Source organism: Papaver somniferum, chromosome 11, assembly GCF_003573695.1.
Source record: "Papaver somniferum cultivar HN1 chromosome 11, ASM357369v1, whole genome shotgun sequence".
NCBI lineage: Eukaryota > Viridiplantae > Streptophyta > Magnoliopsida > Ranunculales > Papaveraceae > Papaver > Papaver somniferum.
In genome coordinates this window covers 26,792,139-26,808,197 of record NC_039368.1, presented here as the reverse complement: position 1 = coordinate 26,808,197, position 16,059 = coordinate 26,792,139, and the positions used below count along the sequence as shown (strand labels likewise).

Genomic DNA, 16,059 nt, shown 5'->3' with positions numbered 1-16,059 from the left:
TATTTCTCATGAAGAGATTTTTTTCATCTTCAGCCTTCTTAATAAGATTTTGCAGTGCCTTGAGTGCAGGTTCTTCGAGAAGAAAACTGCAGATTTCTATAAATTAATTTGTTGACCTGAGACTGCGATGAAGTCGTTGATGATTTACAGAAGATTATTGACATTGTGGAGATCAGCTTTCACAAACAACAAGAAATCATCTGCGAATAAAAGATGTGATACTTGGGGAGCATTCTTTGTTATTTTTATTCCTTGTATATTATTTTCCATCTCAACTTTAGCTAAAGTTGTAGTGAACACTTCCATGGTGAGTAAGAATAAATAGGGTAAAATTGGATCACCCTGTCGTATTCCTCATGTTGTTTTGAATTCCTTATATGGAGACCCATTTAACATAACATGTATCTCAGAATTGCTGATGTATTCATGTATAAGATTACAAAAATGATCTGCAAATCCAAATCTCTTCATGATGTTGTTTAAAAAAAACCACTATACACGATCAAACGTCTTTGACATGTCCAACTTCAAAGCCATAAAACTTCTTCTTATTCTTTTCTCTTCATGCAATAGATCAATTCATGAGCAAGAATGATGTTATCGCCTATTTACCTCTCTGGAAGGTAGGCTGCATGCATTAGTGATATTAACTTGTCTATTAATGGTTTGAGACGCAATGGCATAATCTTTGTGATGATCTTGTATGTGGTATTACACATATCTATTGGTTTATAATCACCAGAAGCTTGTGGCAGTTGGATATTTGTAATCAAACATAAATTGGTGTTGTTCGTTTTCCGGAGAATTCTTCCACTTGCAAAGAAACTTTGAAACATCTGGATAACATCAGTTTTTATGGTACTCCATTGTGTTTGAAAAAATCCTGGTGGAAATCTAACATGTCTAGGTGCTTTCCATGGTTGCCTGCTTTGGAAAGCAGCAAAAATTTCAGCTTCATTTGGAATACGAGTGGGAATAGCATTTTTAGCTTCAGTGATGCAGTTCGGTGTCATGCTAAAGAAATATCCATTGTGTACTGGATCAGATGTACTCATTATGTAGGTGAAGTGTGACGTGAGCAAATCTTCAAGATCTTTCCTTCCAGAACACCAACTACCATTTGGTTTGAGTAGAGATTCAATATGATTTCTTGTTTTGCTCCTGTTGGTTTGTTGATGAAAATATTTGGTGTTTTGATCAACTTAATGAAATATTGTATCTCTTGAATGTTGTATGTAAAATTCTTATTCACGTGCATGCCATTCATTAATTTCCTGATCAATTTGTTGAACTTGAGGAGTAATGTCTTCATTGGTATTTGACTGCAGCAACAAGGTTAGTTTATTTTGAAGACAAATAATATTATCATAAATATTGTCAAAAGTTTCTCCATTACACTTGAATAGATCTCTTATAGTAGTATCTAGTTTTTTCTTTAATTTAAAAGCAGCAAATCCATGAATATTATGTGACCAAGAGCTACTTATTTGGTTAATTAGAGCATTGCTTGGTTGACCCACCAAGCGTTGTTAGGTCAAGTTTGGTTGTCATATTTTAGTATTAAAACCCATATAGAGTCGCTTGATTAATTACTAGATTCAACTTCGTTTAGGTTAGACTAGAAAGTTTAGAAATGTTGAGACTTGCAAGTACTATTCTAGAGACCCGGAGAATGTGATGACATAACGACTACAACAGAGACATCATCCTTCCAATTGAGGTTAGTTATACTGACTTGAATTATTTCCATTCCTAACGTATCTTTCAAGTCGCTTTATATTGAAAACATAACATACGAAGCGATATTTATAACATTATAGTGATTAGACTTGGTCATGGCATTATGATGAAAGTATCATGGAATTATATCGAATTACGAAGTATAACGCTTATATTTTGAACTTCGTAAATATAACATCAAGATAATTTATGTATTTTGTTATTTGACTATGTGTGGGATTAGGTGTGATTTGATCCTAGGAAACTATGTATTAGAGAATAGCTCGGTTGAACTCACTAAGCATTGGTATGTCAAGTTTGGTTGTCATATTTTAGTATCAAAACTCATCTAGAGTCGCTTGATTTAATACTATAGTCAACTTTGTTTAGGTTAGACTATAAAGTCTAGGAATGTTGAGACATACAAGTATTACTCTGAAGACCTGAAGAATGCGAAGAAGTAACGAACTACAACAACTACATCATCCTTCCACTTGAGGTTAGTAATACTGACTTGAGCTTGTTTCATTCCTAACATATCTTTTAAGTCGTGGATATTGAAAACATAACTGTGAAGCTGTATATAATATACATATTGTATGATACTCTGGTGATGTGACATGATCATAATAGTATGATCATAGTATTAGGGAATTAGACGACGAAGTATAACGCTTATATATCTTTTGAACTTCGTAGATATGACATCGACATAATCTTGTATATATTGTTATCATTATGTGTATGGGTTATGGTAAAGGTTTCATCCTAAGAAACAATCTTTTACATTTGTTTAAGTAAGTACATTCATGAACTTGTTTCGTGAATCGAAAGGGAAATCATTAGGCTTATTGGTCCGTCTATTCATTGCAAATATTAGGGTTTCTAAGAACCTAGTTTTGAACAGAGAAGGAGAAGTTGTTAGACAGCAGGAGATATATATGTAATTAGAAAAAGAAATCTGAGATGAGAAAGAGATGAAGGAATAAATAATTTTTTAAAGCTCAGCAATTTGAAGAATTAGGAAAGGACCTGCTCCTCCTTCGGAAATGAAGAAAGAGAGTATAGGTCCGAAGGGGAAGCATCGGAGGAAGACGAAGAAAAATCCCTTTGGGAACTGGTTTCCTTTTTACTCACCAACTTTGTATTGAACTGTTAACCCACGCGGCTACTAGTTTTAGCCATGGGGTACCCCGAGTTAGAAAAGCGAAAAATTGTGAGACTTCACTCCCTTCAAGGCTCATCATTAGGATGATATTACGGGCCCATAATAAATTATCATCCTAAAATGGTACAATATTATGTTTGTTTTTGTGTTGACTTCCTTTTTTAATATTTTTGGGATGGTAAAAGCGTCTTTTTTACCTTATTCGCTGATAATTTTTTGGAAAATACAATTATTTTTCTTCTCTTCGCTAATCTTAAAACACTAAAATTCATTGTTGTTCAAAAACATCACCATCACAAGGTATAGGTAACATGTTGCTGATCGTCAAGAGTCATAACAAGTATATACTTATTGTTAATCTATACAAAAATGATATATTATGCACACTTTTTTGTACCCATTTGCAATCAGTATTAGGTGGTGCTTACGTGGATTTCTTATAAAAATTAGAGGAAAGAATAGTTATGTTGACTTTTAATGTTGTTTTGAAAAATAGAGGATTGGCAGCTTAAGTTTGATAGTAGGATAATATCTCGGGGTTGATCTCTTTGGATGTTCACCTTTGATTATAAACAAATTGGGTTTCATTCTCTTCCGCGGTAGAGGTAAAAAGAAAGGAACATTAGGGAAACAAAGTGGATTTTATTATCTCCATCTCTATAGTCTTTGTCATTTTCATCATCACCCTCATTGTCCTACGTGTCACTTCATTCAAAATCCACAACATTATTGACCTTATTATCCTCACTGTCCTTTGTAGTATGACACAATTCAAAGTGTTCATACTTTTATTACTAAAATTCTGAACATAGCCTATGACCCTTATGTTATGTTTTTGTCAAATGGATTGGTATCACTGCGGATACTCTATTCATATTTTGTGGACCTAATTGGTTCCCAAAATCTCATATGTGGGTCAATAACTTCTTGAGATATTAAGTTTTCTAATTTCCGAAATCATGTTGTTTCCTTAAAAAATAAAAAATATTTTGTTTCGGAAATTTATATATAAACCTGGTTTGATATATATATATATTTTGCTTGGTAATATTCAAATTTTATTAACCAAAAACGAATGTCAAAACAATACAGAAAAAACCCGTTTTAAAATATGGTCCATGAATAAGCTAAAAGTAAACTAGAATTCTTGTGTTTTAGTCAAATATGTAGTAAGGTTTATCTGGTACTTTCATTGTTCTTATAAAGTCAGGTCTTGTATTGTAACTTCTCTTTTCTCCTTTGGCCAATCATGTACCTTTTTTTGCCATTAAGTCAGCTGAGAAGTTAATCTCCCTGTAGCTATGAGAAAAGTACCAGTCTTGAAGAGAGCTTTTAATCTTGTTCCATCTAGTACAATCCCACCAAGGTACTTCTCCTGACTGGAATGCTGCTATTGATGCTTTAGAATTTGTTTGAAAACAAACTTTAAGGAAGTTGTTGTTGATTTCCCATTCTCCAGCACATAAGATTACAAAAATTTCTGCCATTAAATTTGTAGCAAGACCCAGTCCTCCTAACATAGCAAACATATATTCTCCAGTCCCCTGTCTGCATATAAACCTATAACCTGCTTCACCTGGATTTCCCCTTGAAGCTCCATCACAACATATTATAATATATAGAGGATTAGGAAGGTAGAAGTAGATTTCAGTAATCCTTGTTGTCTTCACTCTTCTACAGTTCAAATCAAAGAACTTCAAAAGTTGCATGTCATAAGAAGAATTCCACATATTACCAGTCATTTTAACATCACATTGTAAAGTGAATAATTCTCTGTTTAAGAGCACTCAGATTTGGTTGCTCCTCTCCATAAAAAATTCTGTTTCTCAAAAACCAAATCTCTTTCAAGTCAACAAGAGCTATTACTCTCCACAGATCTTTTACAACTGGACTCTTGTGTTTTATAAATTTGAGAATATCTTCAAAAGATTTGGGACTAGTGAACTGAAAAATTCCTCCAAGCCAGCTCCAAATTATTTCACTAAAGTCACAATACCAAAGAATGTGCTCCAAATTTTCCTCATTCTTCTTACAGAATGAACATCTTGATGCTAATTGGAATGTTTTCTTCTTCATTTTTCATCATATGGAAAAACTCCTCTCATTATCTTCCATACATTGCTAGACACATTTGGGTGAATGCTCTTGTGCCATACAGTTTTTTCCCAATGCACAAGATGAAATTTTTTCCTTATACAATCAGAAGCAGAAGCTACAGTTAACTTACCAGAAGATGTTCCACTCCATATCCTCATATCTCATTTGTTGTCTATAACTGGTAATTCTGAAGTTGTGAAAAATTCAAGAAAATTTGCTGGTATCTGCCACTCTCCATCTCTGATCAAATCTGCCACCATCATTGTTGGGTTTTGTAACATAGTACTATTCTCAGGAAAGATATCTTTTAAAGGTTTATCTTTTATCCAAATATTATTCCAAACTGAAATATTAGTTCCATATCCTACTAGCCACCTAGTGTGCTCAAAAACATCAGCAACAACCCACTTAATTCTTGGCCAAATTGAGGATTTTTTGTAATACTGAATCCAATTCCCATTTTTGTCTTTAAATTTCCTTGAAAGAATTTAACCCATTCATCATTTCCATTTTGTATTTTCCAACACAGCTTCATTAAAACTGACTTATTTATGACTTCTAACTGCTTGATACCCAAACCACCTTTAGCTAAAGGAGAACAAGTTTTCTCCCATTTCAAAGTGACTGTCTTCATGATTGATGGTGTTAGATCACTGCTCGCTTGAACCCACCAGCGTTGGTATATCAATTTAGTTGTCAATTTTATTTTCCAAAATGCATTCTTGATTTAGCGTACTAAAGATGGTTTCGAACTAGATTAGGTCTAAGAAGTTGAATCGAAGTCATCCTTAAAGGATGAAGATTGAAGACTACAAGAAGACATCAACAAGTACTTCATCAACAAAGGTATGTGATTGATTTCATTTGATTCTTGTTCAATTCTACCTTTATATGCTCACTCTATGGAACAATTCTGATGACAGTAAACGTACATTTATGTATATATACTTGAGGTTATTTGATTCATGAACTTGGAGATAATAACCTTTATCCTTATAAATAATCTAATGTTATAGTGAATGAGATTGCGAATCCAACGAGCCAAGAATCACTCAATTCCGAGTTATAACGATGAAGTTGTGAGTGATTTATTAAAGTTCGTTAGTAGGAAACAATCCATGGGCTGTTTGTAGTAGTTCATGGACTTGGGCCCAATTCGTGCCTAAAAGCTATTTTTGGTCAAGTTGGTTATGTTTCCTTGTCTAGGCAAGATGACTATTATTCCAAACATATTTGATTACCATATTAAAGTGTTTGTGATAACTTTTAATTCCTGCCTAAGTTAGAATGTGATTTATTCACATTAATAAATATTTGTTAATTAATTAATTATTTATTTATGCATAATATTTGTAACTTAGGAAAGACTCCCATATTTATGAGAGTCTTGAAAAAGGAAAATAGTTTTTCTTAGCTTCAAAGCTATTGTTCATTATAAATAAAGGGTTCGTGAGTTTACACGTTTTTCATCCATTTTGGAAAATAAGCGTAAGCTTTGCAGGTTGTTTCCATGTCTTATGTTCTTCGTGAACAAGAGTGAGATAAGGTCTTTGTATTGGGGATCACAAAGACAAGTTGAATTAAATCTTCGTGATTGATAATACAACTTGTAATCCAGGTTTTTCACCTCTTGTCTATTCTAAGGTTTTCTCTTCTGATATAAAACCATTCAAGAGTTGTTGATCATAAACCCTGGGTTTTGATAGATTTCAGTTTCCGATCGTATACCAACACTTGTTAGTCGAAATCGGAGACTAGAAAGAAAAAATTCTATAAAGGCATCTCGTAAAATCCTTGAGAAGTTTTAAACAAGATATCTTTAGATTTATTCTAGTTGTTCTTGTTGTAGAGTTATTAGGTTTCTCTTCCTATTTTTGAAGAGTATAATAATCCCTAATCTACAAGTTTGTTTTGATATTACTTTTACCTAGTAATTGTTTTTATAAAATAAACACAAGATTTCCAAATCCTTGATTCATATCTAAAGAGAAATCAAACTGGTATTTTGTGAAAACAAAATATCCAATCGTATCAATCCTGTTGTGGTATCTTCTAAAGAGAGCTTCGGGTTCTGCTAGAAGATTTGTGTGAAGAATTTTTAAAGAGAATCGGTATTCTACTAGGAGTTCTACAAGTGCTGAAGAAGGTATTATATCTAGTCCGAATAGGTAGTAGGAAATTGGCGTAACAGCTGGTAGGCTCGGAAACCTACAATAGTATACTGCAAGTGCACAACGTCTAACTAGTAGACAATGGCAAGTACAGGTCGTTCCCACTAGGAGTGTGAAATACTCTACGAACTAATACCAAAAAAAACTAAGTAATCAAATATGATGCTTTTGAGAGTTTTAAGAAATTCGGAAAAAATGATAGCAAAATAATAAAAATGTAACCAAAGATGTGAAAGTGTTAAGGTTTCGGGAATCCGTTGTAGGAAAGTTATTTATATTCAATCACAAAAATCTCTAATTTACTCATGTAAAATAGCAAACCTAGCTACTAGTACACGGAAGATATTTCATTAAGAATCGTTGACAAGAATTATCATTTTCACAATGGTAGTTTGTTGTCACCTTAATATAGAATTCTTAAGCACTAGATATACATGGCATAAATAGTCAAATGAAATTCATAATTAAATTATTCCAAAGGTTCAATGAGTTCTTCTACTAATCTAATTATGGACTACACATGGCATAGAACATGAAAAATATAGCTAGAAGGTGAAACATTGAAAGAGAATCACAAACATTATCATTAAGTTCAATTGGTAGAAACTTTATTCAAGAACATAAAATAAATCACCTACAACTTCATCCGTTCACCCTAACATGGATTAGCTAGAAATGGTTTTCTCAAAAAAACCATAAATCAATATAAATAAATCAAACTCTAGCTAATAAAAACGAAGAATAGAAAACCAAACTTCAAAACCCTTCTCTAGTTGCGGCACTATGGCCGACCCCCCCATTTTCATTTTGAAACAACACATAAATATAGCCCATAGATGAGTTCACGTCGTCGCCACATCACCTCCCAGTAAAAATCTGCCACATGTCATGAAATACAATCCGCGCAATCATATTGTGCCGCGTGTCATAATATGACGAAACATTGTAAAGTATCAGCAAATCTCCACTTTCCATAGTATATGAAACCACCAAGGAAATGAATTAATTTCATTTAAAAAGCATGATATTTTCTTGCATATGCTGGGCCCACCTGTATTTGCACAAATGACGTCATTTGGTCTCAAACATTCCTTCAGATCATTTATATATATATAGCAAGAGAACTTATGTAAGGACAAGATATGTTAATCTTTCCTTTTTTTTCATTTGCACTTCATTTTCACGTGGTCATGGAGGTGATATTCTTCCATTCTTATGCTAACAATAATAAAGTCACTCTTGACCAATCTTAGGCGGCATTAGTGTGCTGACGTCGACTCGCTTCACCATGCATTAATTGAAGATCAAATTAAAACTTTTCTGACCATTGTGACCTCGGCTGTGAAATAATTCTATGCTGCTGATATATATGGAGATACCAGGCCAACATAATAACTGCTGCTGATATATAGAAATACCAGGATAGCATAATAAGTGTTATTGATATATAGAAATACCAGGCCAACATATTTGATCATTGTGGTTGCTGATACATTGAAATACCAGGCCAACCCCATTTCATCATTGTGGTTGCTGATACATGGAAATACCAGGCCAACCACGTTTCATCATTGTGATGCCGATATATGGAAATACCAGGCCAACCACATTTCATCATTGTGGTTGCTGATATATGGAAATACCAGGCCAACCACATTTTGCAATTTTTGTCGCAAACACAATTAAGTCTCACATTTTGCTGTTTATTCGCTGGATGATCGAATTCGCTTGTATTTTCTATAAAATCACTAAAATAGTATTAGTAACTCAAATACTATATCCTAGCTATTATAAATATGGGTATAAAATGTAGCATTTAAATGCTTATCAACACCCCCACACTTATTTTTTTGCTAGTCCTCGAGCAAAACAGAGATATTAGGCAATTGATTTTTTTATTTTTTTATTTTTTTTATTCTTAAGAAAAGTGAAAACCTGCAAAAATATGAATAATTACCCACTCCCCCACACTTAAACATTACATTGTCCTCAATGTAATTGAGTCATCCAACGTAGAAATTAAGATGGGAAATAAAAAAAAAATAAAAAAAATAAGAGACAGAGTAGAGGGAACAAATCTGATGGGTTGACTCCCATGAAGCGAAATGTATTTGTTTCCCTACTTTCCAATAGCATGTAGTCTCGAACAAGGTGAGGTTGGTACCCCATAATAGACATCCAATCATATATATAGAGTCTGAAAATTTGAGGATCATCCCAACTAATCCGGTCAGCTGAAGATATGCCCCTGTAAACACTATAAACCTCCAAAACGGTATGTAAATTCATTCTCGATCGAAAACTGTAAGTGATATTCAAATAATGCATAGATGGGATAAGTAAATCATTCCCATACGCAACAAATTCAGATTGTTTGACAGTTTTTATTGGCGGAACACGTTCTAAATCAGGTTCTAAATCAGCTGAAATAATTTCCACGGAACGAGAGTTCAACTGAGCAATAATATCACGACTCATAGACCCATTATCATCTAAAACGGTTTCATTATTAATATCATCAAGAAAAAAAATTTCAGAACTTAATGGCTTAAGGGTCAAGGTCGGATCTTTCTCGACTGATGGAACTAGTCAAGACTCGGACAAAACTAGAGGTTCTAGTTTGGGGTTCCATTTATTAATGTCTAGCAATGGTGTGCAGTCTAATAAGGCATTGACTTCACAAATAACACTATTATCATCAAAATCATACCCAAAATGAGCTAAGCAAACCTCTAGTGGATCTTCCAAGTGGCTTTTGCAAAATCTTTGCGACTGCATCTTTTCGCCTGTAGCACTTCAGACTAAGGTACCTGGAAAATATCCAAACAAACTGCGTAAAAAGAACTAAAAGAAAAAGAAATAAAATTATATGAAAAAAATAAAATATATATGCAAAAATTGATATCAATCAGAGTGTATTATGCAACCACTCCCCGGCAGCGGCGCCAAAAACTTGGTAGGTTCGAAAACCTACAATAATATACTGTCGTTTCCATTAGGAGTGTAAAATACTCTACGAATTAATACCAAAAAAAACTAACTACTCAAATATGATGCTTTAGAGAGTTTTCAGAAATTCGGACAAAATGATAGCAAAATAATAAAAATGTAACCAAAGATGTGAAAGTGTTAAGGTTTCGGGAATCCGTTGTAGGAAAGCTATTTATATTCAATCACAAAAATCTCTAATTTACTCATGTAAAATAGCAAACCTAGCTACTAGTACACGGAAGATATTTCATTAAGAATCGTTGACAAGAATTATCATTTTCACAATGGTAGTTTGTTGTCACCTTAATGTAGAATTCTTAAGCACTAGATATACATGGCATAAATAGTCAAATGAAATTCATAATTAAATTATTCCAAAGGTTCAATGAGTTCTTCTACTAATCTAATTATGGACTACACATGGCATAGAACATGAAAAATAGAGCTAGAAGGTGAAACATTGAAAGAGAATCACAAACATTATCATTAAGTTCAATTGGTAGAAACTTTATTCAAGAACATAAAATAAATCACCTACAACTTCATCCGTTCACCCTAACATGGATTAGCTAGAAATGGTTTTCTCAAAAAAACCATAAATCAATATAAATAAATCAAACTCTAGCTAATAAAAACGAAGAATAGAAAACAAAACTTCAAAAACCTTCTCTAGTTGCGGCACTATGGCCGACCCCCCCATTTTCATTTTGAAACAACACATAAATATAGCCCATAGATGAATTCACGTCGTCGCCACATCACCTCCCAGTAAAAATCTGCCACATGTCATGAAATACAATCCGCGCAATCATATTGTGCCGCATGTTATAATATGACGAAACATTGTAAAGTATCAGCAAATCTCCACTTTCCATAGTATATGAAACCACCAAGGAAATGAATTAATTTCATTTAAAAAGCATGATATTTTCTTGCATGTGCTGGGCCCACCTGTATTTGCATAAATGACGTCATTTGGTCTCAAACATTCCTTCAGATCCTTTATATATATATAGAAAGATAACTTATGTAAGGACAAGATATGTTAATCTTTCCTTTTTTTTCATTTGCACTTCATTTTCACGTGGTCATGGAGGTGATATTCTTCCATTCTTATGCTAACAATAATAAAGTCACTCTTGACCAATCTTAGGCGGCATTAGTGTGCTGACGTCGACTCGCTTCACCATGCATTAATTGAAGATCAAATTAAAACTTGTCTGACCATTGTGACCTGGCCTGTGAAATAATTCTATGCTGCTGATATATATGGAGATACCAGGCCAACATAATAACTGCTGCTGATATATAGAAATACCAGGATAGCATAATAAGTGCTGTTGATATATAGAAATACCAGGCCAACATATTTGATCATTGTGGTTGCTGATACATGGAAATACCAGGCCAACCCCATTTCATCATTGTGGTTGCTGATACATGGAAATACCAGGCCAACCACGTTTCATCATTGTGATGTCGATATATGGAAATACCAGGCCAACCACATTTCATCATTGTGGTTGCTGATATATGGAAATACCAGGCCAACCACATTTTGCAATTTTCGTCGCAAACACAATTAAGTCTCACATTTTGCTGTTTATTCGCTGGATGATCGAATTCGCTTGTATTTTCTATAAAAGCACTAAAATAGTATTAGTAACTCAAATACTGTATCCTAGCTATTATAAATATGGGTATAAAATGTAGCATTTAAATGCTTATCAACACCCCCACACTTATTTTTTTGCTAGTCCTCGAGCAAAACAGAGATATTAGGCAATTGATTTTTTTATTTTTTTATTTTTTTTATTCTTAAGAAAAGTGAAAACCTGCAAAAATATGAATAATTACCCACTCCCCCACACTTAAACATTACATTGTCCTCAATGTAATTGAGTCATCCAACGTAGAAATTAAGATGGGAAATAAAAAAAAATAAAAAAAATAAGAGACAGAGTAGAGGGAACAAATCTGATGGGTTGACTCCCATGAAGGGAAATGTATTTGTTTCCCTACTTTCCAATAGCATGTAGTCTCGAACAAGGTGAGGTTGGTACCCCATAGTAGACATCCAATCATATATATAGAGTCTGAAAAGTTGAGGATCATCCCAACTAATCCGGTCAGCTGAAGATATGCCCCTGTAAACACTATAAACCTCCAAAACGGTATGTAAATTCATTCTCGATCGAAAACTGTAAGTGATATTCAAATAATGCATAGATGGGATAAGTAAATCATTCCCATACGCAACAAATTCAGATTGTTTGACAGTTTTTATTGGCGGAACACGTTCTAAATCAGGTTCTAAATCAGCTGAAATAATTTTCACGGAACGAGAGTTCGACGGAGCAATAATATCACGACTCATAGACCCATTATCATCTAAAACGGTTTCATTATTAATATCATCAAGACAAAAAAATTCAGAACTTAATGGCTTAAGGGTCAAGGTCGGATCTTTCTCGACTGATGGAACTAGTCAAGACTCGGACAAAAGTAGAGGTTCTAGTTTGGGGTTCCATTTATTAATGTCTAGCAATGGTGTGCAGTCTAATAAGGCATTGACTTCACAAATAACACTATTATCATCAAAATCATACCCAAAATGAGCTAAGCAAACCTCTAGTGGATCTTCCAAGTGGCTTTTGCAAAATCTTTGTGACTGCATCTTTTCGCCTGTAGCACTTCAGACTAAGGTACCTGGAAAATATCCAAACAAACTGCGTAAAAAGAACTAAAAGAAAAAGAAATAAAATTATATGCAAAAAATAAAATATATATGCAAAAATTGATATCAATCAGAGTGTATTATGCAACCACTCCCCGGCAGCGGCGCCAAAAACTTGGTAGGTTCGAAAACCTACAATAATATACTGCAAGTGCACATCGTCTAACTAGTAGACAATGGCAAGTACAGGTCGTTTCCATTAGGAGTGTAAAATACTCTACGAATTAATACCAAAAAAAACTAACTACTCAAATATGATGCTTTAGAGAGTTTTCAGAAATTCGGACAAAATGATAGAAAATAATAAAAATGTAACCAAAGATGTGAAAGTGTTAAGGTTTCGGGAATCCGTTATAGGAAAGTTATTTATATTCAATCACAAAAATCTCTAATTTACTCATGTAAAATAGCAAACTAGCAATATTAAGAATCGTTGACAAGAATTATCATTTTCAAAATGGTAGTTTGTTGTCACCTTAATGTAGAATTCTTAAGCACTAGATATACATGGCATAAATAGTCAAGTGAAATTCATAATTCAATTATTCCAAAGGTTCAATGAGTTCTTCTAATAATCTAACTATGGACTATACATGGCATAGAACATGAAAAATATAGCTAGAAGGTGAAACATTGAAAGAGAATCACAAACAAAGTTCAATTGGTAGAAACTTTATTCAAGAACATAAAATAAATCACCTACAACTTCATCCGTTCACCCTAACATGGATTATCTAGACATGGTTTTCTCAAAAAAACCATAAATCAATATAAATAAATCAAATTCTAGCTAATAAAAACGAAGAATAGAAAACAAAACTTCAAAACCCTTATCCAGTTGCGGCACTATGGCCGACCCCCCCATTTTCATTTTGAAACAACACATAAATATAGCCCACAGATGAATTCACGTCGTCGCCACACTACCTCTCAGTAGAAGTCTACTACATATCATGAAATACAATCCGCGCAATAATATTGTGCCGCGTGTCATAATATGACGAAACATTGTAAAGTATCAGCAAATCTCCACTTTCCATAGTATATGAAACCACCAAGGAAATTAATTAATTTCATTTAAAAGCATAACATTTTCTTGCATGTGCTGGGCCCACCTGTATTTGCACAAATGACGTCATTTGGTCTCAAACATTCCTTCAGATTCTTTATATATATATAGCAAGAGAACTTATGTAAGGACAAGATATGTTAATCTTTCCTTTTTTTTCATTTGCACTTCATTTGCACGTGGTCATGGAGGTGATATCCTTCCATTCTTATGCTAACAATAATAAAGTCACTCTTGACCAATCTTAGGTGGCATTAGAGTGCTGACGTCGACTCGCTTCACCATGCATTAATTGAAGAGCAAATTAAAACTTGTCTGCCCATTACGACCTCGGCTGTGCAATAATTCTATGCTGCTGATATATATGGAGATACCAGGCCAACATAATAAGTGTTGCTGATATATAGAAATACCAGGCTAGCATAATAAGTGCTGCTGATATATAGAAATACTAGGCCAACATATTTGATCATTGTGGTTGCTGATACATTGAAATACCAGGCCAACCCCATTTCATCATTGTGGTTGCTGATACATGGAAATATCAGGCCAACCACGTTTCATCATTGTGATACCGATATATGGAAATACCAGGCCAACCACATTTCATCATTGTGGTTGCTGATATATGGAAATACCAGGCCAACCACATTTTGTAATTTTTGTCGCAAACACCATTAAGTCTCACATTTTGCTGTTTATTCGCTGGATGATCAAATTCACTTGTACTTTCTATAAAAGCACTAAAATAGTATTAGTAACTAAAATACTGTATCCTAACTATTATAAATATGGGTATAAAGTGTAGCATTTACATGCCTATCAACACCCCCACACTTATTTTTTTGCTAGATCTCGAACAAAACAGAGATATTATGCAATTGATTTTTTATTTATTTATTTTATTTTATTCTTAAGAAAAGTGAAAACCTGCAAAAATATGAATAATTACCCACTCCCCCACACTTAAACATTACATTGTCCTCAATGTAATTGAGTCATCCAACATAGAAATTAAGATGGGAAATACAAAAAAAAAAAGAGATAGGGTAAAGGGAACAAATCTGATGGGTTGCATCCCATGAAGCGAAATGTATTTGTTTCCCTACTTTCCAATAGCATGTAGTCTCAAACAAGGTGAGGTTGGTACCCCATAGTAGACATCCAATCATATATATAGAGACTGAAAAGTTGAGGATCATGCCAACTAATCTAGTCAGCTGATGATATGCCCCTGTAAACACTATAAACTTCCAAAACTGTATGTAAATTCATTCTCGATAGAAAACTGTAAGTGATAATAAAATAATGCATAGATGGGATAAGTAAATCATTCCCATATGCAAAAAATTCAAATTGTTTGACAGTTTTTATTGGCGGAACACGCTCTAAATCAGGTTCTAAATCAGCTGAAATAATTTCCGCGGAACGAGAGTTCGATGGAGCTATAATATCACGACTCATAGACCCATTATCATCTAAAACGGTTTCATTATTAATATCATCAAGACAAAAAATTTCAGAACTTAATGGCTTAAGGGTCAAGGTCGGATCTTTCTCGACTGATGGAACTAGTCGAGACTCAGACAAAACTAGAGGTTCTAGTTTGGGGTTCCATTTATTAATGTCTAGCAATGGTGTGAAGTCTAATAAGGCATTGACTTCACAAATAACACTATCATCATCAAAATCATACCCAAAACGAGCTAAGCAAACCTCTAGTGGATCTTCCAAGTGGCTCTTGCAAAATCTTTGCGACTACATCTTTTCGCCTGTAGCACTTCAGATTAAGGTACCTGGAAAATATCCAAACAAACTACGTAAAAAGAACTAAAAGAAAAAGAAAAAGAAATTATATGCAAAAAATAAAAATAAAATATATACAAAAATTGATACGAATCAGAGTGCATTATGCAACCACTTCCCGCAGCGGCGCCAAAAACTTGGTAGGCTCGGAAACCTACAATAATATACTGGAAGTGCACAGCGTCTAACTAGTAGACAATGGCAAGTACAGGTCGTTCCCACGAGGAGTGTGAAATACTCTACGAACTAATACCAAAAAAAACTAAGTAATCAAATATGATGCTTTAGAGTTTTCAGAAAT

General features: G+C 33.8%; 1 protein-coding gene across 1 annotated transcript; it reads right to left on the bottom strand.

Moving 5' to 3' along the window:
* Positions 1 to 4,134: 4,134 nt before the first annotated feature.
* On the bottom strand, positions 4,135 to 4,629 carry LOC113324240. Its single transcript, XM_026572559.1, has one exon. The coding sequence runs from the start codon at positions 4,627 to 4,629 to the stop codon at positions 4,135 to 4,137; it is 495 nt and encodes a 164-aa protein (XP_026428344.1).
* Between the last annotated feature and the right edge of the window lie 11,430 nt (positions 4,630 to 16,059).